The sequence below is a fragment of the Callithrix jacchus genome, chromosome 9, assembly GCF_049354715.1.
Source record: "Callithrix jacchus isolate 240 chromosome 9, calJac240_pri, whole genome shotgun sequence".
Classification (NCBI taxonomy): domain Eukaryota; kingdom Metazoa; phylum Chordata; class Mammalia; order Primates; family Cebidae; genus Callithrix; species Callithrix jacchus.
In genome coordinates this window covers 1,996,946-2,023,489 of record NC_133510.1, presented here as the reverse complement: position 1 = coordinate 2,023,489, position 26,544 = coordinate 1,996,946, and the positions used below count along the sequence as shown (strand labels likewise).

Below are 26,544 nucleotides of genomic sequence, written 5' to 3'. Positions count from 1 at the left end.
CGCACCCGGCCAACCTTTGCAAATATTAACTTAGTCCTCACTACAGCCTGCTAAGGTACTCTTACTTGTTCTATTTTAGATCTACAGGGGAAATTGAGGCACAGAGGGGTCAGGGAACTTGCCCACGATTGTACAGCCGGTGAGTGGCAGAGCTGGGATTTGAACCCACGCAAACTGGCTTTAGAATCAACAGTCTGAGCTTCATGTTCTGCTGTCCTGATCTGACTGTAAACGCTGTTTGTTTCTGTCTTTCTTTCCCTCCAGCTGCTGAGCTGCTCACCCTTTATCCACTTTGTGTATCACAGTGTCTGGCACAAAGTGGCACTCAAGTGTGCTGTGTCAGGTGAATGAAAGAATGAATGAGAAAGGGGGATTTCCCATAAACCAACTACCTTAGCACAGTAATTATGGTAATTTGACAGATTGTAGATTTCAAATCATGGGTAAAGAACTGCTTCTGCCAGTCCTGTCGTCCTGTCATTGTCTTTGAGACCAGCCAGAACAGCCCAGCTGTGCCAACATACCTTGGGTGAGAAACAGCCCAGGTTCCTCATGCCAGTGGCCAGCTGTGGGTCGGCCTTGGGCCTGTCTCTCTTGAACTCCCAACCTCAAGTGATCCGCCCGCCCTGGCCTCCAAAGTGCTTGGATTACAGGCGTGAGCCACCACACCCTGCCTGGGCCCATCTCTCTCTCAATCTCACCCTTACTCACTCCCTTGCTGTCTCTCTGAGCCTCCTAATTGCTGTCTGCCTGTCTTGTCCACTTCTCATTGTGCCTCTAGACACTCTTCAAAGCCAGTGGAGTTTGAGGACGTGGAATAGTAATTCTACTTTATAATAATACTGGGCAGTGTGAAACAAACATTGGCACAGCTGGAAAGAATGTAGGCAGGTGGTTACTTTGGGACCCTAAAAAAGCAGGATACAGCTGAGATCTCTGTGACATTGTGGGTTCAGAGACTGCAGTAACTGCCCAGTCCCTGCGGTGGCTGCCCCTTGTGGGGTGGTGCCAAGGATGACTTGGGGGTTTAGGTCCTCCGAAATTTCCATTAGGCCCCAACAAGTATACAATATAGCTAAAAAAATAGTGTATTTGTTATGAAAACGTAACTTCGAGATGAGTCTCTAGATCCCACATCCCCCACTTTGGATAAACTCTGGGGCTCCACAGCTGCCGGAGACCCATTTTTACTGTCCTCTGCTTTGCTAACCTTCACTGATTCTTTAATAACAAGTGGGGCTGGAAGGCTGATCAGTGCCCTGATTCATTTAATATTGATTCACTGCAGGTCCCAGGCATGGGCTGATAATTATCTAACTGTTATATTCTGACACACATTGGATCGCAATACAAAGGACCCATGAAGCAGGGTTCCCTTCCCAAAGAATTTCAGAGGAAAAGTTAAACGGCAGTGCAGAGGTTAACCGACACCGCGTTGGCAGCAACAGATGGTCAGAGATGATGTGCTGTGTCAAAGGCACGAGGGACAAATGTGCACGACTGAGTTCATAAGCAGGAGCAATCCCGTGGGCCGGAGAGGGGAGCTCAGGCTTGGTGGAAGGGTGGATTTGCCCTGGGGCCGGAGGATGAGTAGGAGCTGGACAGCTGAGCAGGGAGGGTGGGGGAGGGTATTCTAGGCTGAGGACCAGCATGGGTGTGGCTGGCAGAACTGGAAGCACAGCATGGGACTCTGATGAGTGGGGCTAATTGGGAGGTCTGACGAACATGCTCAGGCCAGGCAGCGAGTGTGACGCTGATGTCAGGGCTGCCCACAAACTTAAACAAAAGCCTAGGAACAGATGTGGTATGTACCATACTAACCAGTGTGGGGAAAGAAATCACACACGGAGGCGATTCTGAGACACATTCAATAAGAGCAGACATGGGTGACTGTCCTGCGCTTTATCCTGTGGGCCAGGGCAGCACGCCCAGGAGATCCAGCATCTGCAGCTGCCAGGGTTGCCTTGGATGGTGAGTCTGGGCCTCCCCTGTGCTGGGTCAGCTGCAGGGTCCTTCCGTACTCAGGTCCTCTGCTGAAATGACTCAGTCTTGGTTTTGCAGGAGGACGAGGATGGTAGAATAGCCTGGCCTGGGCAGGTGGCCCCTTCAGTAGTCCTCTGGGTCAGTCTCTCTCATGGCCTATTGATCCGGACAGACCCCAGACCACCTGTGGTATCCCAGAGATGAATGAGTCCTACTTCAAACAATGGCTGAGGCTTATCTAGCCTCTGTCCCACCAGAAACCAGTCAGTTCCAGGAAGAGTTTTCCAACCTTGCCTGAACCCTCCCAGTCCAATAACAGCATAGCACCTGGCAGGTAGTGAGCACTACAAACATTTGGCCGATGAAATTCTCACCCTCTGCATCTCTGACAGTTCTCCCAAATCCTTGCCCTCTTCCCCACTCTCCAAACCTCCACAGAGGCCACAACTGCACCATCTCTGTTGCTACTCTCATCACTGGGTCACCATCCACCATGCATTTCCCTCTACCCTCTCCCTACCCCAGGACCCAGCCTACCTTGACGCCCAACTTGCTGGCTGGTCCTACTGTGGCTTCTCGTGAAGCTTGCAAGGATGGAAAGCCCATGTGAGTGCCTAAAAAGAGGGAGAACTTAGAAAGAAGGAGCAGCAGAGTTCTTGGTCCAGAACAGGCTAGCAGGGAAGAGAAAGCCGTCTGAAATATACCTTAATGTATCTGTGGGTATATGTGTATATGTGTGTGTGTGTACACACATATATGGACATCTAAGTTTATGAGGCATCTTTGCATGAATATGTATTGATATATTTTCATTTATTGGCTTAATGGATTTTTTTCTGCTGTCCTGACATGCCTTTGCCTTCATCAGCATGCCTTTGGTTACAAAATCTGGGGTTTGGGAATCCGATCTGCAAAGAGGGAGTATGAACAGCCCTGGGAGGGCGTGTCCCAATTCCCCACCCCTCAACCCTCAGCACCAGAGGCATTGACGTAGAGGCAGGACAGGCACTGAAGGTTGTTGAGGCAGTTGTGACATCCTATGAGAAGTGGAACTAGATGACCGTTGAGGTTCGTTTAATTCCAGTGAATCTAAATCTAGACTGCTTTGTATAGTAACCAGGACATGGTTAAGTGATGGTCGAACGTGTGATGTCGTGGGCCATGAAGCTTCAGTGCTTATGAGAATGACCTCTGGTCAGATGCACCTGGGTTGAGGCACAGCTGCATAAGTTAATAATTGTGTGCTCTGGACACATCTCCTAACCTTTCTGTGCCTCAGTTTCTTCATCTGTAAAATGAGGATGGCAATAGTACCTATTAAGGTTGTGGTGAGAATCAATGAGATAACACATATGATGAGATAACACAGGTGATAAGGGCTCAGTCAGTGTTGCTGGTGGTTGTTAGGCTGTTATTCTTGTTGAGGATGCAGTTTGAAACACCTGGATCCTCAGAGGAACCACCTGGCTCTGTGGAGTCAGCCTTAACTGTCTTCCCCAGCTCCCATCCTTGCTTCTGACTTAAAATTCCACTAATGGGGGGAAGAGCTCATGCCCTCAAAATGCCATCCCATAGCCAGTTCAGCTGGACACCAAGAGAACCTAGCCAGGCTGCACTCCACCCTGACAGCTTTGGCTCCAGCCAGGGTCCACCCAGCTGGACACTTGGAAGGGACAGACCATTCAATCCCAAGTTCTGAGGCATCGCTGCTTCCCAGGCCAGCCAGTGACATCCTCCTTTATCCCCTAAACAACAGGAGTCAGAGATATTTTTATGTGGTGCCATCCAGGGAGGATGAGGATTCTGATGGGCAGTGGCTCTGCAGCCTGCTTTTGGGTTGTGCACATGAAACTTATGCAAATGAAGCAGCCACTTCTGCTCTTACTCCCTCTAACCAGCTTCCTTCTGGGAAAGAAGGGCCAGGCTCACTCTTCAGTTGTGCTTCCGGACCAGATGCAGTGGTTCACACCTGTAATCCCAGCGCTTTGGGAGGCTGAGGTAGGTGGGTCATCTGAGGTCAGAAGGTTGAGACAGCTTGGCCAACACGGTCTCTATTAAAAATACAAAAATTAGCTGGACATGGTAACACATGTCTGTACTCCCGGCTACTGGGGAGCTGAGGGATGAGAATTGCTTGGGCCAGGAAGACGAAGGTTGCAGTAAGCTGAGATTGCACTGCTGCACACCAGCCTGGGCAACAGAGCAAGATTCCATCTCAAAAAAAAGAAAAAAGGCTGGGAGCGGTGGCCCATGCCTGTAATCCCAGCACTTTGGGAGGTTGAGGTGGGTAAATCAAGAGGTCAGGAGATCAAGACCATCCTGGCCAACATGGTGAAACCCCGTCTCTGCTAAAAATATAAAAATTAGCTGGGCATGGTGGTGTGCACCTGTAATCCCAGCTGCTTGGGAGGCTAAGACAGGAGAATTACCTGAACCCAGGAGTTGGAGTTTGCAGTGAGCTGAGATCATGCCACTGTACTCCAGCCTGGCAAAGAGTGAGACTTCCTCTCAAAAAAAAAAAAAATTGCACTTTTGATTTTGGTGTGAGCCCCTTGCAAAGGTTGCTTGCCCTAGGCTTATCCTTCTCACTACCTGAGTCCCTTTGTTTGGACTCATCTCTATACAGCAACAGGCTGCAGGGGTTCTCTTTAACCCACCAGCAGCTGTTCAACTTGGTGCCCGGGCAGGAAACCTCAAGATTAAAGTCTGAGAACTTGGAAGGAATTGTCAGATCCAACCCCTCATTTCAGATGAGAAGGCTGAAGACCTGTGAGAGGAAGAAACTTCTCCAGGTAAAGCACACTGGATGAAGCTGTGCTCCACCTCCAGCCTCTAGAAAAGAAATCACGGATGGAGTGGCCTCCACTGTTCCGCAGTTTTGCCTCTTTGTGTGATGGTCTTCTTCTCTGAGAGGGTTGAGAATCCCTATGCAGTGCTCTTTCTGGCAAGGTCATTGTACTTAGCAGATTTTATGTATATTATCAGGGAAAACTTGACAGTCACGGGGAGCTGCTCCTCTTCTTTTGGACTTGGGAACAACAGAACTTCACTGGGGAGGAGTTCCTGAGGAGAGGGGTGTAAGTGGGGGTGAAGGCAGTAAGACCCCGCGCTCCCAGGGGAGGAAGAGTGGGCCTTCAGTTGCATTTAAGAGGCCTCTTGCCCCTCCCCTGCCTCATAAGGAATCTGAAACAGGTAAACCCCAGAGACTGACTCAATTAGAGTCATTTGCATAATATTTTAGGGTGATTTAGCCATGCGAGGCCGCATGTGGCTGATTCAGCTATGCTGGGCTTTGTAATAAGAATTGCCCTGGTTCTAACCAACATGTCCTGTGTCTCTCTGTTCAAGGACCCGAACCCTTGCTGGGGCACTTACTGTTTGTTGAACTTTGGCCAATCACCTTACTGTGTGCCACGGTCATGCTAAGCACAGGAATTTGAAGATGAAGCCAACCTGTGGCCCCTTTGAAAGTCAGGTCTGAGGCTGGTAAGGAGCTATCTTTTTGGTAGAGATCACCCAAAGATAAGCCCATGGGTGTCCCTAGTTTGGAAAAATAACCCCCCAAACTGGACCCATCTTGCTGTACCTGCCTACATGACCTATTTTCTAGCTGCAGACAGCCAGCATTACCTGTTCTCAACATCTGGCATTACCTACCGGCTTCGTCACCTTCCCTCAGGCTTCAAACAGCTATAGGGCCCCACCTCCTATCCATCTAGGGCCCCTCCCTCCCCTTTTTCCTCCTGAAAGGATCTGGAGACACCAGATCCACAAGTCCTGGTGTCTTTAAAAGGATCAGCCCGAGGAATAAGGCTCATTTGAGAGCTGTGACATTTACCTGGCTCTAGTGAAAGTCCAACAGCCACTCCCCTTTTGGCTTCCAACTGGGCACCATGAGGTCCTGCATCCCCCTGGTATTGGCCGTGCTGTGCGGCCTGGCCTGGGCTGGTAAGTCACTCTCTGGCGGGCATGGGATTGCGCATGGGGAGGGATCTTGCCTAAAGAAGCAGAGAGTTGGGCCCGGCACGGTGGCTCAAGCCTGTAATCCCAGCACTTTGGGAGGCCGAGGCGGGTGGATCACGAGGTCAAGATATTGAGACCATCCTGGTCAACATGGTGAAACCCTGTCTCTACTAAAGATACAAAAAATTAGCTGGGCACGGTGGCGCGTGCCTGTAATCCCAGCTACTCGAGATGCTGAGGCAGGAGAATTGCCTGAACCCAGGAGGCGGAGATTGCAGCGAGCCGAGATCACGCCATTGCACTCCAGCCTGGGAAACAAGAGCGAAACTCCGTCTCAAAAAAAAAAAAAGCAGAGAGTTGGGAAACTTGGTAGAGGGCAGGGATGTGGGACAAGGGAGGATGAGCTCTGTCCTAAACCAGCAGAGCACTGTTGGGTTATCCTTGTCTAAGGGTGCAGGCATTGTTCCTGGAATCAAATGAACGATGTGGAGTGAATTGCAGAGTGGATGGACTGATTTCATGGAAGTCCTTTCTTCAAACCTTGGAGGATCAGCCCCAAACATCCCTTAGTCCAACCTGACTTTTGATGTCCCTAAGATTTTGTTGTCTGGGGCCACCATATGGTATAAAGCTAGGTTAGGGCCAGGGCCCATGGGGTCTGAGTGGCCTGGCTGCTCTTGGTCACTCCTTCCACTGCCTGGTGACAGGTGAGGTTGTCCAGGGTATGACCTTACTTTGGGTAGAGCCTTAGGAGGTGGGCATGCTTAGGAGGAAACCAAAAGGACCCTTGACCAGAAGGTGGGCGAGGTCCTATCTGGGGTTGTACAAGGGTCAGAGGAATGGATCTCTGTTGTGGGTAGATTTAATTCTGCAGTGTTAGCAGAATTAAAGAACAGAGAAGGGACCCGGCCCACAGTTATGAGAGTTGGAGTGGATGGGACTGGCAGAGGAACAGGACCACGTTCCTGTCTAGTACCTGTGCAAAAAGCTGGTATTGATGTGTTAATTGGTAGCCAGTGGGCAGGTGGAAAGGAGTGCCAAGGGGGGGGGGCGCTGAGCTGAGGAGTGTAGGGAGAATCCTCTGCCCAGAGGAGAAAGAACCCTTCCACTCACTGGGTCACTCTTGTATGGGACTGTGGAAAGGATTAAATGAGATTATGAGAAGCACCTGGCACAAACTGAGATCTCAGTGAATTGGAACTTTACTTATAAGACTGTAAATATTCTTGGAAGAAACTTCTGCTTGGGATCATTTCCAAATGGGTTGTGGAAAGGACACCCCTAATGGGATTCCTAAATGCAAAACCATTGAAAGAGGAAGTTGTTCCCAGGCCTCCCAACTAGGGATGAGATGGTGCACCTTACCCAGAAATCAGCTCTACCTGGGTCCTGGCTGGTGGAGAGGCAGGGGGAGAGCATGAGGGTGGGCCTGAGAGCTACCAGCTTCAGCTGGGTGGGGAGGACAGTGAAACCTGAGGGCTTAATATGGAGGGGTGGCCAGTGGGCTTGGCATATCCCAGGCTTGGGGAAGGAGAGCAACTCTGGACATTTGGACCCTGGGGGGACATCCCTGAGGCAGAGGTAGAAGTGGCTTCAGAAATGCAGGTGGAGCTCTTGCTACTGGGTTAGAGGGCAGCAATCTGCATAGGCTGTGGAATCAACTGGGAAGTGAGGTCAAGCGTGTGAGGCCTCCTAAGGTGGCAGGGAAGAAGCTCTGCACTTGTTGATACTATCCCAGCATCTCAGAACTGAGATGCAAGAATATGAATCACACGGATCATTGCCAGCCTCAGGTCCTCCTTCATGAGCTAGATGCCTGTGGAGAACCTTAATTGTTTTTTTGGTTGTGAATGGAGGCAGGAAGCTAGTCCAAGGGGTGAGGCTTCTTGGTTGACTAGGTCTCCATGGAAACAGCATCTAGGGCCTTCTGAGAGGCACAAGTGTAGGATGTCCCAGCCATCAGAGGGGCTGAGCACCAGCGTACAGGGACACTCTGTCCACTCAGGCTTGGGACCAAGCTTTATTGATGGCCAGTGTGGATAGGGAGTGACTGTCCTGGCATATTCTTAGAAGGTGCAGAGAAATTGAGCATTCCATGGGGTAATGGAGGGAGAATCTGAGCCTGAGAGAGGAAAGGCCCAAATGAAGAAAGGCAGTCAGAGAGGTGAAGCGGAGGGACAAGAGGCACAGGTTACTAGAGCAGTGATTCAGGTGCCTGCCTTGGGGAGCAAGGCTTACTCAGAGCACTGGTGCCAATGGCACAGTGTAGGGGTGCTGGAGTGAGTTGTTAGGGTGACTAGTTACTCATCAGAGTATCCCCAGAACATCACTTATGAAGTGATGAAGTCAGCCAGGAAACAGCAAGGTGCCCATGAAGAAAAGTTCCTCCCACCCCTGCCCTCCACTGTCAAATCCCAAGGTCACCTTGAAGCAGACCAAGAGCAGAGACATGTGGGAAAGTGCTGGCATGGGGCTCCTGCTGGAGACAAAGTTCTTGGGCAGAGATGAAAAAGCCCACTCAGCTTGGCCGGCAGGGGTGCTCTCCTGCACATCCAGCGGACTGCTCGCTTGCAACCCTTCTCAACTGGTGCCAGCTGCTGGAATGAGGTGAATTACTTTCCTGGACTCTGCTGATTTGGCCCATTAAAAATATTGCCCTGATTTGCCTGAATTCTCTCCGCTTGGATTCTGGGTGTACTGCCAGGCTGACTGAGCAGGCAGCTTGGGCTGAAAATTTCTCCTTAAGATCTTTGCATTCAGCCTCCAAGGGAGCATCATTTAACATTCAAGAGGAGTTCCTGCGGGCTTGAAGGAACAGTGGCCTTGGGCCTGGTCTCTTTTAGGGACTGGAAATCTGCCTTCCTGGCCACCTTGGAGGACCTACAATGTGAAGTTGTCTGAGGACCTGGGTTAACCTTGAGCTGATGCCTCTCTGATGTAAGGAATACGAATCTGTAGTGATCAAGTCAGTCAGGAAGCCAGCAACACAGATGTGCTGACAACCCAGCCCAAGGGGTGACCCTGCTGAACCCCTGGGAGAGTTTCAGCTAAATTCAGTGTGTCAGCAGGGCCACCGCACAGGGAAGACCGCTCCAGCCAGTCGGAACACTTGTCACTTGGAAGATGGGCATGAAATATTGCCACCGTTTATTCACCTAACAAGTACTTCTATGGTACTACTATGTGTCACTTGCTGTCCTAAGTGCTTTACACATATTAACTCATTTAATTCTTATAAATATGCTATGAGATAGACTCCATTATCATCCCACTTTTACGGATAAGAAAACGGAGGCATAGAAGTTTAAATGACTTGCCCAAGATCACATAGCTAGAAAGCAGTAGAACCAGAATTCCAGCCTCAAGTAGTTTGGCGCGAGAGTCTAGGTTCTTTTCTTTTTGAGACGGAGTCTCACTCTGTCGTCCAGGCTAGAGTGCAGTGGCACCGTGTCAGCTCACTGCAACGTCCATCTCCCAGGTTCAAGCAGTTCTCCTGCTTCAGCCTCCTGAGTAGCTAGGATTAAAGATGCCCACCACCATGCTTGGCTAATTTTTATATTTTTAGTAGAGATGGATTTCACCATGTTGGCTAGGCTGGTCTCAGGTGATCCACCCGCCTCAGGAACCCAAAGTGCTGGGATTACAGGCGTGGGTTACCTTACCTGGCCCAGAGTCTAGGCTCATAACCTCTCTGCTATGCCATCCCTCATTAGACACAGTATCAACCTCAATCCCAGAATCCAGTATTAGGGATTGGTAACTAGACCCAACCTCTAATATTTAAGCTCTAACCCACTCCTGGCTTAAATGAAGATACTATTTTGTGTTGAATCGTAACCAGAACCAAGCCCCCAAATAAAACAGGGATTATTTGTCCTTTTCTCATCCTGACACATTCCTCAACCCCAATGTCATCTTAAGTCTATTCCTATTTCTTACCCAAATATCAATACAAAATTGTTAATTTATCAAGCCCAAATCCTAACTGAAGTTCTTAACCTAACTAACCCCAACCCTGGTCCAGATTAGGTATGTTTCCTCTCTGATAGAAATTCTGATGCTGATGGCAACCCTGACTCTGATGTTGAAATTCTTTGTAACCCACAGTATGATCTCTAAACCCAGCGTTCATGAAGTCCAAACCTCAGGAACCTCAAATCGAACAAACACTCCGTTACCACCCTGAAAGTCCAGAGTGGATAGTGGGTTTCCACAGTCCTTCAACTTGTCTTACATGCCTTGTGAGAAAAAGCTTGCTTCTGCAAACCATTTGGCTGGAGTGGGGGATGTGGTCTGTGGTTATATAATAGAATGCTATGCCAGAGCCCAATTCTCACCCACACTCGCCTCATTCCCTACCCTGAGCATAAAGTAATCTGAATGCACTCCAAAGACTGGAAAGAACTGAAAGATAGGAAAGAGGGTACAGAGTGGATGAAGGTGAGAGAAAAGCAAAGGATGGGATAAGAGCCAGGGGGGAGTGAGAGGGCAGGGGCATCCCTGGGACAGCATCTACGTGACAGGTGAAGGGGGCCTGTGGGCTACACGCAGTTCACAGACATCTTTCTTTGGTGTGTTTAAAGCTTTACAGGCTTGGAACATTTCACATAAAAATGCATATTTGTCTTGAAGAAAAACAGGAGGCTCTGGCAACACTGAGCCCACGTCCCAACAGGGCAACAATTGGCTGGAGCTGAGCATCAGCTGCAAACTTCTGATGGAGCATTGCTCTTAAGTTTGTCACAGTCTCCATTTCTTCCTACTGCCTCATACCCTGCTTCTTTACTTGTTTATGTTATGGGCCTGACCCAAATAAGCATTTGGGTTTGTGATCCTGGTCTCTTCGATGAGCCTTGAAATATTCGGTGGGTGTTGGGCGGTGGGGAGGAGGCTTATGTTGTACTTGGGAGGCTGTGGATGTACTTCTCCCTTTCAGGGAGTAATGCCATTCTCTGCCAGGTATACTCCTGCCCTGGTCTGTGAACCCTCCTGTAGGAGGCACCTTAGGGAGGAAAATAGAGTCTCTATAGAGCAGAGTTTCCTACCTTTACTGCCCATAGGAAGAATGGAATCCTGTGCGTCTCGATGTAATGAGAAATTTAACCGGGATGCTGCCTGCCAGTGTGACTGCCGGTGTCCCCGGCATGGGGACTGCTGTGAAGACTATAAACACCTGTGTACTGGCGAGCCTCACTGTGAGACGAAGGCACCTCCAGCCTGCCTGAGGGGCCATTGGCCTGGGTGTCCAGCAGGCCAGAGCAGTGTTCAGGACTCAGAGGGGCTTTAAAGGTCTGGACAGAGAGCACTGAGGGGCAGAGGCAGGGTCAGGCATTTGACCACCACTTGTCTCAGGTTTTTTAGGATGTCCCCAACTTAAAATATAGTAGATGTCATTTACCTAGAATATCTGTCTGAACTATCAGTATTAACAATATCTTGAAAGTTTAAGTACCAAATTCTAAAAGAGGATAAAATGATAAAAATTATATTTAGTATGTCTGACATTACTAATTGTTATTCAACACTTTAAATCACAAAAACATAAAAATGGTAGCAAACTCTCACAACTTGTGTACCGCCAGGAAGACTGCATGGCGTCACAGTGACTGACACAATTCATGCCACTTTTCCTCTAGTGAAGGAACCACATGGCATGACATCTCCATAGTGTCATTTCCAGCTCACCGAAGAAAACAGGACACGTACCACCTTCAAAGGCTGTTGCTCCTCCACTACTGCAACTGCACAGTTTTAAATGAATACTTGAAGACAATCTTGTATGAATAATCTTCTTGTTTAGGTGCTTCCAAATTTAGATTAGATTCCATTAATCTCCTCCAGAAGATTAATGATCTGCTTTGTGACACAAAGCCTTGCTGTCAAGCCATGCACTTTGACTCCCAGTTTCGAGGACAGGTCACTGAGGTCATGTTAGGTAATGGCCAGCAAGCCCACTGCATTATTGTTGCACAGGTTGTGCATTGTACAAGGGAACCTAGTTAAGCAGCAAGCTGGACCCAAATCCAGTCTGTATCCTTCTCATCAGGTTGTATGCCCTGGTGCAGAGTTGTGTCTGCTGAGAGAAAGGAGTGCCTTTTCTGAATTTGCCCAAAGGTGGTAGCCAGCCAAGTGCCCACAGAGCTGCTTCCACTCATATGGAACGTTATTTCAATTTACACAAAAACACCATATGTATTAGTCCATTTTCATACTGCTATGAAGAAATACCCCAGACTGGGTAATTTATAAAGAAAAAGGTCTAATAGACTTACAGTTCCATATGGCTGGGGAGGCCTCACAAGGATGGTGGAAGGCAAAGGAGGAGCAAAGACACATCTTACATGATGGCAAAGTGCAGGGGAACTTCCCTTTATAAAACTGTCAGATATCTGCCGGGCGCCAGTGACTCACTTCTGTAATCCCAGCACTTTGGGAGGCTGAGGTGGATTGATCATGAGGTTGGGAGATTGAGACTATTCTGGCCAACATGTCAAAAACCCCATCTCTACTACAAACACACACAAAAATTAGCTAGGCATGGTGGTGCCTGCCTGTAATCCCAGTTATGCAGGAGGCTAAGGCAGGAGAATCACTTGAACCAGGGAGTTGGAGGTTGCAGTGAGCCAAGATCGCGCCATTGCACTCCAGCCTGAAAACAAAGCAAGACTGTCTAAAAAAAAAAAGGAAAAAGAAAAAAAAAACAAACCTATCAGATATCGTGAGACTTATTCACTATCACAAGAACAGCTAGGGAAAAACCTGCCCCATGATTCAATTACCTCCCACTGGGTCCCTCCCATGACAGGCAGAGATTATAGAAGCTACCATTCAAGATGAGACTCAGAGGGGGACACAGCCAACCCATATCACTGTATATATTAGCATATATATTATATATTAGCAACATATGTGTATATAGGTGTGCCTATGCACACACACACACACACACACACACTCACACTTCCTTGCCCAGGCAGGGAGACCCAGGCCCAGAGCTCAGCCTGAATCAGAGCCTATGCCTTTTCCACTGCCCTTGTGTCCCCACTTTTTCTTACCATTCAGCAAACACAGGAAGGCCTGTTCACCTTGGCCCATCAGGTTGGCATTCAAGATAAAGGCAATACCCAGCATAACAGCCGTTTCATCTCCAAGTTTCCGATTTGCAACTCAGAACCCCTTTCCAATAGAAAAATATATTGGAAATGATGGTTAGGACTCCAGCTCAGCACACAAAATTCTGTTTAGCATAAAATTTGGCTGAATTCAGAAGCCTAAGGATTGCCAGCACTTAAACAGCCTGATCAGAGTACATGATCAGAAGATGTTTGTTGACTGAAGAATAACCTGACTGGTTATTCTTCTGGTTCTAATGGTAATAACATGATACTTTCCAGCAAACTCACTAGTAGATTCTGAATCCCTTTGTAACGGTATTGTTTGTTGGGGGTGTGTGGGGTGGTGGGAATTATGTGATGAGAGAGAAACTCAGAGTCCCCAGGAACATTTCTCCCCTGGCCCCCTACCCACCTTAAATCCACCCTTCTCTGCCCAGAGAGGAGCTAAAGTCATTCGGCTTGCAGGTGAAGGGAATGGGGCGGCAATAGGAATGTGCTCTTCTGAACATGCCCTTTCCCTAGACACAGTCTTTGTGGCCATTTCCAGGTGGGGCAAAGAAAGAGGGGAAGTCGGAATCTCAGGAAACAGCTCTTTTTCCTTGAGGCCCTGAGAATTTACCCTAGACTCTGATTAGAAGTTATTCTAGGTACAGGAACTTCCTAAATGAGAGCCTTATCATTAGGAAAGCATGAAGACTCTATCCACCTGTCAACTTTGGTAAAAAAAGAAAAAGTCATCACCAAAATCAGAGTTTTCAATCCAGATGTGTCACCTGGGGACATTATTTTCCTTTTTTATAAATTTTCTATAATGTGTTTTCCATTGGAAACATCTTCCATTTTCTGTTTTCATCCTTGTTATTTGGTGACTGTCCATTGGATTCCAGCCCCTGTTCAGGATTTGCTTCTAGTGCCCTTGCTTGTCCCTGAGGCTGGGAAAGCTGAGAATCAGAAACCAAGCAGGAGGGGAAGTCTCAGGTGGTTGGTGACTTTATTTTTCTATCTACCTGCAGAGGACCACAAAGAGTCAGAGCCGTTCCCACAGCCGGAGGAAGAGACAGAAGAGGCCCTCACCAGCAGTAAGCCTGCCTCCCCAAAGGGCCCTCAACATAAAGCAGGAGGGACGTGAGGGTGACAAGGAAAGGCGGCCATGGCTGTGGCTCCAGGCCCAGGCCTCAGCCAGATGAGAGGGGCTTGCTGGACTCTGGGAGCCTGGGCAGGAAGAAGTCTGGGTGGCTCAGCCAGCCTGGGGGGTGATGGGAGAAGAGTAGCTAGAAAGAGAGCCTGAGGCCTGGAGAGGGAAGTGGAAGAGATTTTATTTTTAGATTGGGAAGATTAGAAAAACAGCGTGCCAGAAAGTAAAGTTCGGCATCGGAAAGGACTTCCTGACTGTGAAGGGTGTGCACGAATTAGGCTTGTTTGTTTTCTTTCCCTGGAGATCCTTACTGGGCAGAGTCAGGAGAGCCAGGAGGGAGGGATGGCCTGTGGGGTGTTCACAGCAACCTCTAGAGGTTGGTCCGGGACACACCGCCCTCTCTTCTCAGACCTGTACTTGGCACCCACCTCCTGCCAGGGCCGCTGCTACGAAGCCTTCGACAAGCACCACCAATGTCACTGCAATGCCCGCTGCCAAGAGTTTGGAAACTGCTGCAAGGATTTTGAGAGCCTGTGCAGTGACCGCGGTTAGTCTTCTGCTCCCTTAGCTAAGCTACAGAGACAGAAGGGCTCTAGAGCAGAGGTTCTCAATGTGTGGTCCCCAGACCAGCATCATTAGCAATGTCTGAGAACTCGTTAGATAACGCAACAAAGGCCTGGGCTTTGCTCCAGGCCTGCTGAATCAGAAACTCTCAGGATGGGACTCACTGCCCTGTTTACCACCGTCTCCAGGTGATTCTGATGCATGCCCAAGCATGAGACCTCTCCTGGGGGGAAGGGGTGGAAGGACATTTTATGGGCAATGCCATGTGCTGATTTTACAGGTCCTTCAGGCTCTGTGCCCCTGTCCTTCAACCACTAGGGTGTCCAATTGTGGCTCCCCTCCCTCCATGCTGACTTCCAGAAGGTCCAGGAGGGGATGAACACAGACAATTTCCTGCCCACCTCCCACTTTCTCTGTCTCTGAGACCACCCCCTCCCAATTCCTCCCAGAGGGCTTCTCCTACAGCAGTGATGCCATAAGCAAAGAGGAGATTCAGAGCATCTCTGAGAAGATCTACAGGGCAGAAACCAACAAAGCCCAGAAGGAAGATATCGTTCTCAACAGACAAAACCGCATCTCCCCGTCGGAGACCAGAGACCAAGTGGATCACTGCCCAAAGCCGTGAGTTCCTGCAATTCCTCTTCCTGCCCTGAAAATCTCGCCCCCATCCTTGCTTCTTTTGATGCCTCAGCTCTTTTATCCTCAAATCAGGCAGTATCAAAGAGAGAGAAGAAAAAAACGTGTCTCCAGAGACAAAGCCATCTTGAGGGACTGTGGATATCCAGTTGGGAGGGTTTCTGTGATTGGCCAGGCTGAGGATAGAACAGCTTTTCCAAAATATGAGGTAGAAGAAAAGTCACCTGATGTGTGGTCTTCAAGAGTACCTGAAGTCCCCCCTCAGCTCCTGAACCCAGCCCTCACCTGCCTGCTCCTGGTCTGTCTAGAAGTCTCTGGAGGGGTCTCTGCCCCGAGTTTGGGGCTCTCAGTGGTTCCCCTCTGCCTCTCCCAGACTCTTCACTTACGTCAATGAGAAGCTGTTCTCCAAGCCCACCTATGCAGCCTTCATCAACCTCCTCAACAACTACCAGCGGGTGACAGGCCATGGGGAGCACTTCAATGCCCAGCAGCTGGCTGAGCAGGATGCCTTCCTCAGAGAGATCATGAAGACGGCAGTCATGAAGGAGCTCTACAGCTTCCTCCAGCACCAAAGTGAGTGAGCATCGCCAACAACCCAGGACGAATGAGTCTGTCTAAGGGAAGCCAGGTGGGTGGGAGAGGGGAAGGTTAGGAGGGCAGGTGAGGAGGTGGTGGGGACTCTGTGGAAGTTGGTATACATCTGAGAGGAATCAGGGATGAGGCCAGGTGGGAGCCAAGAAAGGTTAGGAACCCAACCAGGAGCTGATACACCCTCTGGCTGGCTGGCCTGGAAATCAGCCCACCTTTGACTTCATGTTAGCTGTCTCATGCATGCCCCACCCTCTGCTACAGTCTCAGGGTTCTCTGCTGGGCGTGAGCCTCTCCTCAGATCCCACCCCCACCCAGGACACATCTTAGCCACCCAAAGTCAGCACCACATTTCAGATAGGTAGAGTCGCTGATTCTGCTTACTCCCTTCTCCTGCACTGAAGTCCAGGAATTGGGTTGGTTGAGTCCACCTTTTGGCTGGGGAAATAGCATCAGAAAATCAACAAATGTTCAGAGAGGGAAGTCCTACCAGGAGGAGTTCTGGTTGGAAAGCCTCCAGATAGAGATAGCTTTGAGTCAGACCAAAAAAGATTTTGGCCGCAGGACTTCTTGGCATGGGGTTGTGTTTGTTAGTATCCTGCAGATTTCTTTCCCAAACTCCAGGTAGCTGGACTTCGTCTCAGAGGTGGCTCTGCCTGGGTCTTCCCTCTTTGCCCCTGAGTGGCTTGGCTCTGAGGGGCTGCCACCCTTAAGAGTTGGTGACACAGGAGTGACTCCATGAAGAAGTTGCAATCCTGTGCTGCCCCCTGGTGTTCTCTTTGTAGTAAATATACAAGAGAATCTTGGAGGTCTAGACTGAGCAAGGGCTTTTCAAATGAGAGAAATGGAGGTCAGACAGGCTAGACTTACCTGAGGCCACAAAGGAGTTGGAAGCAGAGCTGGGGCTGGAACTCAGGGTTCTGACACCAAGGCCAGGCTGTCCCATTACTCACTCTCTTCTCACCTCTCTTGTCCAAATCCCACTTATCCTTTAAGTTCTATAATAGCTCATATCCCATCACATTTGTGAAGGCTGCACCTGCCCCAGCTAACTCTGGCTTTCGGCACCTCTGCAGAATTTGAAGTGTGGTCCACAACAGCCTTGGGCCAGAGAAACTTGGTTTAAATCTTGGCTCTGCCACTTGCTAGTGACTCGACCCTGGGGAATTTATTTGACCTCTCTGGGGCTTCCCTTTGAAATGGGGTTTTTGAGGATGACTGCTTATAAAGCACCTAGTAGAAAGCCTGGCACTCAGTCAGTACTCAGTGTGTGAAACCATTCTCTGTTATTTCATGTATATTTAGTCTTTTAAGTCACTGAAAGGAAGGAATATGTCTGGCATCTCTTTTGTATTCACCATACATAATTCTAGGCAGTAAACGGGCAATACTGGATGGTTCCCTCATTGAAATCTCCAGCCCTAAACTTTCTCAAGGGCTTATTCAACATCTCCACTTGGCTCTCTAACCGATATTCACACAGAACTTAAAGTAGAAAGAATTTTTAGCTCCCATCTCGTTCTCCATACCTGTGCCTCCCTGGGTCTTCCCTGTCTCATAAATGACAGCATAACCCATCCAGTTGCTCAGATCAAAAGCCTAGGAGTTGGATTTAATTGTTCTCTTTACCTCACAGTTCCCTCCCCCCATCTCCTCCGTCAGCAATGTAATGGTGCTCCCTCCTCCTCTGGAGTTACCACCAGCATCTAAGCCCCATCAACTTCCTACGCGGCCAAAGCATGAGCCTCAGAACTGGTCTCTCTGCTTCCACTCACACCAGCCCATTGCCTTTTTTTACATCCACAGCCAGGGTGATTGTCTATCTACCTACAGAGCCACTGAAGGATTGTAAATCTGAGTTGTTAAAGAGATTGGTCTCTGGAATAAGACTTAGTGAACTCAAGCACTGTCTCTACCTTTCATTAACTGTGTGATCTTGTATGAGTTTGATACTCTTTGTCACAGTTTCTTCATTTTTAAGTTGGGGATAATTAGTACCAACTTTATGTGAAGATTCAATATGAGGATTCACTGTTATATTGAAAGCATTTAAAATGGCACTAGGTACACAGAAAGCAATTGGTAAATCTAAAATATTTTTTGTTTTATTTCTATTTGCCTGAGATCTGACCTTCTTGCCATGGCTTAAGGATCTGACTCCTGGCTGCTTCTGAAACCTCCTCTCCTATCACTTTGCCATCACTCTCCCTTCCTGCCTCATTGACTTTCTTCCAGTTCTTGAACAGCAAACTCAAGTCTGCCTGGAGCCTTTGCTCTTGCAGGTCCCTCTATGTAGAAGAATCTTCTCCCTAGATCTTTGTGTAGCTGGTTCCTTATCCTTCAGCTCTTTGATCAGTGCTACCTTCTCACAGAGGCCTTTCTGATGTCCCTTTCTAGAAGAAACCCCCCACCCCTACACCAGCCCTCCAGTCATTGCAGGCTACTCTGCTTCATAGCACTGATCTGAAATTGTATTTCTTACTGTTTACTTGTTTATGTGTTGACTCCTCCACTAGAATGTAATATAGATAGAGACTGCATCCGTGCTATTCCCAGCTGAATCCTTAGTCTTTAGATCTGGACCTGGCATAAAATAGGCATCTCATAGATACGTGTTGAATAAACAACTGAACACATTTGTTGATTGAACCTACATGTTTCTTGGCATGTGGGAGCAGGTAGCCCTATAGGTCTCTGTTTAGCGCTCCCAGGACCTAGCCCTGCCTCCCCTCTCCAAAGCCCTGTGTTCCTCTCTGCAGACCGCTATGGCTCAGAACAAGAATTCGTTGATGACTTGAAGAACATGTGGTTTGGGCTCTATTCAAGAGGCAAAGAGGAGGGGGACTCCAGTGGCTTTGAACATGTCTTCTCAGGTGGGAGCACTTTTCTTGAAAATAAAGAGTTGGAGGGATGAAGAGGAATGGCTTTGCTCAGGAGCAGGGTAGCCCTGGGTGTGGATTAATCAGCAGTCGAGCCAGCTAGCAGGGAGAGACCCGTGCACTCCCCTGCCCAAATGGCTGGGGTAGGGGGTGGGTCTGAGGAGCCATTCTGATAAATTTCTGGAGTACCCAATTGAGAAAGACCAGATGCTGAGATTCCCAAGAGGTTACATCTAGGACAAGACAAGTGTCTGGGAGCAAGGTTGCCTACCTCTGAACAGTCCTTTGCTTCCAGGGCCTGGCCAGCTGCTTCCCAAGAGGGCCATGGTCTGTTCTCTCCTGTTCTGCCCATAAAACTCCCACCAAGCTTGGCTTGCTGCTGGAGTAATGGCTGAGAGAGGTCATCAAGATCACCAGAAGGAAGGATTCTTCCAAGGGCTTCAGCCAAAAGGGGGGCCTTCCTGATGTGAGTGATAGGAGTGTGAGAGACTATGGGGGCTCAGAGCGAGGGGCCGAGCAGCTAGAAGTCAGAGACTGAGAAGCAGAAAGCCTTGGCATGGGGTGGAGAAAGGGGATTGGAGGGCAGGGTAGGGGAGGAGCCCCGATTATCTACCTTGGACTCTTTATTATAGGTGAAGTCAAAAAAGGCAAGGTTACTGGCTTCCATAACTGGATCCGCTTCTATCTGCAGGAGAAGGAGGGCCTGGTTGACTATTACAGTTACATCCTCGATGGGCCTGTGAGTACACGGGCTGGAAAAGCCTTGATGGCACCCAGATGTCCTGCTCTCACTCTGCGTTCCAAAGAGTCAGACCTGTATCTCAGCCTGACTCTCATGGGGCAGCTCCAGGGGATTGGGACTATGACGTCCTCACCTACTGGACAACCAGTTTAGCCAGGACACTGGAATTCCCTTCCTAACAGTGAAGGCTCTAGAACTGCAGGGGACAGGAGGCAGAAGGCACCATATCTGGGTGGCAGGCTGGGGCTGGGGAGGATTCTCAAAGGGAAGAACCAAAGATATGCAATTACCCACTGCCTCAGTTTCCTTAGAATGTGGCTGAAAGTTTCAGCCTGGCTAGTCTGAGCTGAACTTCATACACTTTATAAGACAGAAACCTTTGCTGCCCAGTACCAGGAAATAATTTGGGGGCAGTAAACGATCCTTTTCTTCCATGTGTGACGGTCACAGGAAACAGTGACATCCTTGATACACAGAGATGGATCCTATGGATAGTGACCTTGGCCTTCTTGGTAGATGTACACTGGTAGCTCCAGGCAGAGGGTCCGGGTGGGCTCAGACACCTTAGCAAGGCAGACTGTCTCCTCTATTTAAAGAATCCAGTGTCTCTGGAAGGTTCACACAAGCCCCTAATGGACCCTCAACAAATACTGTCTGACTGTTGCCATTGGGCACCTGTCCTATCCCCACTGTGTGGCACTCACCAGATCCCCTTTTCTGCCCTTCCCTCTGCAGTGGGATTCTTACCCTGACGTGCTGGCAATGCAGTTCAATTGGGACGGCTACTATAAAGAAGTGGGCTCCGCTTTCATCGGCAGCAGCCCTGAGTTTGAGTTTGCACTCTACTCCTTATGCTTCATCGCCAGGCCAGGCAAAGTGTAAGGATGGGGCCAGCCAGGCCCAAGGAGCAGTCTGGGGCCGCGGGCTGTCATCAGATAGCCCAGTGTCGGGAGACCTGGACTCTGCCACAAAGAGGCTGGGAGGGCTTGGACAAATCTGTGCTTTGGGCCTCACTTCTCTTGCTTGAACAATGAAGTTTTTGGATTAGTTCAGTGGCTGCCAAACTTCATCTTAGCAGCAAAACCATCTCCCCTCATCCCCCAAACTGAAATCCTCTGTAGGACCTTAACATATGAAACAGAAGTGGAGTGGTCTTGGGGCTCTCAGCCTCTTTGTCCCCTGAGGCTACCTAGGGGAACCTAGAGCCCAGAAAGTACCATTAGGAACCACTCGGCCTCATCATCTCTAACGTTTGAACACACTGAGTTCTCCCACTTCTGAAACCCTAAGCAAACGTTTAACTTCTGAGGATTTCACCTCTAGAATCTGAGATTGTGAAATATTGCTCTAGGAAAGATGAGGAACAACATTCTTTAAGACAAGAAATAAGGCAAAGATTTTGAAATGGCTCCCTACACATGGGGACCTGGAGGTAGCTGCTGGAGAAAGCAGTGCCAGCTGTCTTTAAGCCTGTTTAAAAGCAGGATGGAGACCTGCTTAGGTTGGATTTGATCCTTCCGGCCCAGGGAGAGGCATGGTAAAGTGGTAAGCCCCCCTGATTTCAGGATCTTTCCTCACAGGTGCCAGCTAAGCCTGGGAGGATATCCCTTGGCCATCCGGACCTACACCTGGGACAATTCCACCTACGGGAATGGCAAGAAGTACATCGCCACAGCCTATATAGTGTCTTCCACCTAATAGAACTTTGAGCCAGAAAGGGGCATGAGGGCTCTTGCAAGACTAAAGTGCTATCTTCTTTGGACTAGAGAGAAGAGGAAGAAGACTGGGAGGGAACCCCCACATCTCAAAGCAATGAGAAGCATCCCTAAATCCCAAAGTGCCGCGTGGGAAAGAGAGAAAATGTACAAATTAGAAAAATGTGAAGAAACAGTCGAATCTTTGTCCTCCAGAATTTTGGCAATATAGACTAAGAAACAGAGTCCAGGCAGAGAAGGTAGGAGCCCTCCATAGCTCTTTGCCCTGATGTGTGGGGAAACTAGGAACAAGTCCTTCGACCTCACCAGGCCTCATGCTTCCCTTCAATGTAACGGGAAGGGGTCTGCCCCCTTTCCTCTTTTTGCGGTTGGTGACAGGGCAAATCCTGATGATATTTTTACTGTGAAGGTGTTTTCAATTGTTCTTAGGAAGAACAGCTGACAGAAAATCAAGCTATAATGGCTGTTATTATACACAGCTCCATAAATGACAACTCAGCCCTGTGTTGGGGTCCTCAAAGAAGTAAGGCCACAGTAATCAAGCAAGGGCCTTTGTTTTTTTCCAGAGTTAGATCCTCTCTGAACAGAGCCTGGGAGAATTCCAGTGTTGGATGGAGAAGGGTAATGTGTTGGTACAGTGAGTGGCTGCGGGTGGTGTGGTCTTCTCTAGGCCTGAGTGTATCTATGTCCAGCTCAGTATCTGCATCAACAAGTTTTCCACTTGTGTATGTTTAGTGCAACCACAGACTTGTATTTTGATCCCAAATAGTTTCTTTTTTTTTTTTTGAAAGAGTTTTCCTCATAGGAGAAAGATTCAGCATCAGAAGAAGTAACCGTAGGTAGGTGTCATTGACATAATTATTTTAGGCCAGGTGTGGTAGTTCATGCCTGTAATCCCAGCACTTTGTGAGGCTGAGGTGGGTGAATCACGTGGTCAGGAGTTTGAGACCAAGCCTGGCTAATATGGTGAAACCCCGTCACTACTAAAAATACAAAAATTAGCTGAGCATGGTGGCGCGTGCCTGTAATGCCAGCTACTCAGGGGGCTGAGGCAGCAGAATCACTTAAACCTGGGAGGCAGAGGTTGCAGTGAGCGGACATCGTGCCACTGCACTCCAGCCTGGGTGACAGAGTGAGACTCCATCTCAAAAAAAAGTAATAATAATAATAATTTTAAGGTTTATCCAGCAGCTACGATTTGAATAACTCTAGGAGACCAGAGAGACTGGGGCTCTCTATTTTAACCTCAATTATGCATTTCTTCCCCAACCTCATTGAGAACCAAATGTTGTACCACAGAGCTTGGTGTGAACTATGGTTTAGAAGGGTCAAATTTCCAATTAAAGTCATTGAAGAAAACTTGAAATGAGTGTCTTCTTTGTAAATGGCCTCCCTCCACTGTCTGTCTCCTTGCCTTTTCCCTGGAGCAGGAGCTAGGAGTGATACTTCTGCTCTAGCTTCTTCTCAGAATGGCTTGGAGAATGCAGTGTCTGGGTGAAGTCCCTGTTGACTCAGTAAGTCTCTAGCCAAGAAGGGAAGAGAATTCTGTAATAGGAAGAGTGGAAAGAACACTGCATATAGATAATGAGGAGGGGGGTAAATGAAGACTGGTGGTCCCCATCCTCAATAACCAGTCCCCTTGACCACATACACAGGAGTATAAGGACATTTCTGGATGTAGCTTCTGTGGTTGCAGAGGCTGACCACACCGGGGGAAGAGGAGATGCTAAAGAGATACAGAAAAAGACTTCTTGTTTGGGCTGGGCGCAGTGCTCAAGCCTATAATCCCAGCACTTTGGGAGGCCAAGGCAGGTGGATCATGAGGTCAAGAGATCCAGACCATCCTGGTCAACATGGTGAAACCCTGTCTCTACTAAAAATACAAAAAATTAGCTGGGCATGGTGGCGCATGCCTGTAATCCCAGCTACTCAGGAGGCTGAGGCAGGAGAATTGCCTGAACCCAGGAGGCAGAGGTTACGGTGAGCCGAGATCGCGCCATTGCACTCCAGCCTGGGTAACAAGAGCGAAACTCCGTCTCAAAAAAAAATGACTTCTTATCTGTAAACAGATAACTCAAGCCACAATGCTAGAAAACGGTCAGGTATGAAGGGATACATCAGGCAAGTTACAGACTCTAGAGAGATGGAAAAGGGCCTTGTCTTATCCTTTCCCAAGGATGTTCATGGTCAAGAGGCAAGACAGGGAGTCAGTAGAGCACAGGGCTAACAGGTACAGGCTCTGAAGTTATGTTGCCCAGGTAACTAGCCAGGCTTTGTTGCTTACTGGCCATATGAGCAAATTTCTTAATTATTCAGATCATTTCCTCACCAGTCAGATGGGATGATATTACCAGTGTTGTGAGATAAGGAATGTAAAATAACATGCTGGTCTTTCTTATGGTAATTCTTGTCTCATTTATCATACAGATTTAATTTTATACCAGGAGAGGCAATTTACTATCCCTGCTATCAGCCGTAACCTTCATCTATTGGTCCCCAGTACTTGTGCTCTTCATAGGTGTCTTCAGAGGTCTTCCAGGTAGTCCAGTAGAAGGCAGAAAGACAGAAACGCAGGAGAGTACCGTATTCCAGGGCCCGGGCCTTAGCTTTGCAGGAGAGCAGGGTAAGAACTAACATTTGTTAAGCTGTGACCATGTCCCAAGCTGTGCTAAGTAGTCCTTTTACATTCACTTTCTCACTCTGGTGGGTATTTTGATCTTCACCACTTTTATTTTACCTAGACAACTGAGGCTCAGATTAAGCTACATTCTTAGTAGCAGAATCAGGATCGCAAATTTCAACCCTTTTCCTCATGTCGTAGTGAGCTTGGATTTCTAGTAGTATCTACTCATTTATTAATTCATTATTTTTTAAAGAATATTTGTTAAGACCCTTGACAGAGGTTGTGCTGCTGGTTACCCCTCTGTATCTGCTCTCCTCTTCTTCCACATTCATTGAACTCTTAGTTTTTAGTTACACAAATGACTGTCAAGAGTATAGACTCTTGCCCTCCCTTGCAACTGGAAGTCGACATGTGTCTAACTCTTCACCAATGGCATGCAAAAGGAAGTATTCTTAATGGGCAGGGGGTACTGTTATTCCCACTCTTGCCCCTTTCTGCTGACTGGATTTCAGACAAGATCATGGGAGCTTGAGCAGCCAGCTTGAACTATGAATGAAAGCCATGTGCTGAGGATGACAGAGCAGCAAAGAAGGAGCCCAGGTCTCCTACTGGAGCTATCACACTAGTCCTGGATTGCTTATATTCAGTCTTATATAAAAGAGAAATAATCTTTTTTTCATGTTTAAGCCACTCTTATTTTGGGCTTTCTGTCACATGCAACCAAACTTAACACAGTTTCTCCATAACTGGAAGTCCCAAGGGTCATAACTTTTCTTCCCAAAGTTACTTAGCTAATACTTCCTTTCTTAAGATTTACATTAACTGTCAGATTCTTTAACTGTTTTAAAGATCACAATAATTGTTTTGGATATTAAAATTAATGGCATTCACAATCATTAATTGCATTATTTTAATTGCAATAACACTCCTGTTTACTCCCACTGACCATTACAATTTCAACATAAAAAACACATAAAAAGGTTTGTTTCTTTGAAAATAACTATTCAGATATTAATAAGTTCAATTAAGATGATTGGAGTAAATAGATGAATAAAAGAGACATAAAGGCATGATTTAGACATTTTGTTGAAATCCATTTGAAGATAACTGCCAACAGAAGTGGGGAGGTCTGCATGGAATCTAGAAAATAACTTAAGTGGCCTAGGTTTGAGCTCACAGGAGAGAAGGCTACCATTGCAGGCGTATGTTTTTGTGGGACAGCAGGAGCCTCAGAATTAGGTGATCATGACCATCAAAACCATTTGATTAACTTTTCTCAGTTTGACTCTATATTCACTAAGCTACTTCTGATTATTATGTGGCTTGAGAGGGAAAAAGAGAGAGAGAGATTGGGTTCACTGACGGGTCTATGAGGTTTTACTAGAGCAGCCAGCTAGCCCCCTTATCTCTCATCTCAATCAACTCTGCCAGAATCAATAAAACAAATGAAGTTGCTTTTGTTAAAAACATCAATAAATCAATATGTTTTTAAATCATTAATTTTTAAAAAACAAAAATATTCTTAAAAGTTAATAATCTATCTCCCTAGCACAACCAAAAAATCATTTCATTAGTAAATATTTTGGTGTACATGTAATAATTTGACTACTATGATTTTAAAATACAAAGATACCAATAATTAAACAATGGGAACGATATGTTAATGATATGATCCCAGCCTAGTTCTTCATTGATTAGCACCTGGTTAGTGGCTTCAAGTTTCAAATGCATGGCTATATCCTATGCTTTTAAAAATTCTGATAGGCTTCACTCAAGACTAGTTACATCAGAATCTCTGGGATGGACACAGAAATCAGTATGCATATATACATGCATACACACACGTATATGTATATACACTCTAAATGATTCCAAAGTTCAGTCAAGCCTGAGAACCACTGATCTGCATTTTGGGGATAATATTGAATGTAAAGTTTCACTTGTTTGGGCTTGCTTTTGTGGACTTCTAGAATTGTTTTTGTTTTGCTTTCGTTTTAGAGTTGTCATTGCAATGAATGAAGACTCTCTCACACGGGAAGCAGAAGGAAAAGTGTTAAAAGTTTCATTTTTCTTCTCTCTGTAAGGCAGAGCATACCTAAAGACAGACTGTAACACTGCCACACGTCAAAGAGAGACTCAGAGATAGATTCACTTAGAAAAGGAGTTTACTTGCAAAAAGTGCAAGGGAGTTACACTGAAGGACCAGTTTGCCAAATACCAGTACTTAAGGGGGAAAAAAAATCCCCTAAAATTACCAGGATTACCAGTTGACAGCTGATTGTTCATGGTGGAAAAACAGTAAGTTTCTCACATGGTTATCACATTCACAAAGGTCAAACAAATCGTTAGACATTAACAAGGTAAATATTCGGGATTAAACTGTTTAAGGGGAGTCCAAGGATATATTAAGGGTTTTATTGTTTTGGAGATCATAAAATCAGGATGACCCTGCAGTTTTTGGGTTATCTCCTATTAAGTTTAGTCATAATGGAGGGAGGCGGAAGCCTCAGATACTGCCTTTACGTACCTTCAAGCCACCAAGCTGGTTCCATTCTGAGAAGGAAGTCACGAATTTGACTTCCTGCGCGCGCACAGCCCCAG

General features: G+C 47.5%; 2 protein-coding genes across 7 annotated transcripts; one reads left to right on the top strand and one right to left on the bottom strand.

Annotated features, from left to right (window-relative positions):
* Positions 1–1,850: 1,850 nt before the first annotated feature.
* LOC144577824 (uncharacterized) lies at positions 1,851–26,512 on the bottom strand. Of its 4 annotated transcripts, none has more exons than XR_013522434.1 (4): positions 26,471–26,512; positions 13,002–13,122; positions 2,521–2,597; positions 1,851–2,167 (listed from the first exon to the last, which is right to left on the bottom strand). XR_013522434.1 is itself a non-coding variant. In XM_078338180.1 (4 exons), exons 1-4 carry the CDS (start codon positions 26,493–26,495, stop codon positions 2,133–2,135), a joined length of 327 nt encoding a protein of 108 aa, XP_078194306.1. In that variant the 5' UTR covers positions 26,496–26,512; the 3' UTR covers positions 1,884–2,132. The 4 variants fall into 4 exon arrangements, 1 of the variants encoding a protein (XP_078194306.1); XM_078338180.1 differs by lacking the exon at positions 13,002–13,122 and adding an exon at positions 19,135–19,324 and having other exon boundaries at positions 1,884–2,167; XR_013522435.1 differs by lacking the exon at positions 26,471–26,512 and adding an exon at positions 16,855–17,072 and having other exon boundaries at positions 2,029–2,167.
* Positions 5,800–22,679, top strand: LOC100398744 (uridylate-specific endoribonuclease). 3 transcript variants are annotated; one of them, XM_035255154.3, is made up of 10 exons: positions 5,800–5,935; positions 11,011–11,129; positions 14,075–14,140; positions 14,606–14,743; positions 15,210–15,381; positions 15,770–15,969; positions 18,744–18,857; positions 19,496–19,602; positions 20,341–20,483; positions 21,186–22,679. In XM_035255154.3, the coding sequence occupies exons 1-10, from the start codon at positions 5,877–5,879 to the stop codon at positions 21,301–21,303; spliced, it is 1,236 nt and encodes a 411-aa protein (XP_035111045.3). In that variant the 5' UTR covers positions 5,800–5,876; the 3' UTR covers positions 21,304–22,679. The 3 variants fall into 3 exon arrangements, with proteins under 3 accessions (XP_035111045.3, XP_054093872.2, XP_009001451.5); XM_054237897.2 differs by lacking the exon at positions 11,011–11,129 and having other exon boundaries at positions 5,800–5,931; XM_009003203.6 differs by lacking the exons at positions 5,800–5,935; positions 11,011–11,129 and having other exon boundaries at positions 13,858–14,140.
* Positions 26,513–26,544: the final 32 nt, after the last annotated feature.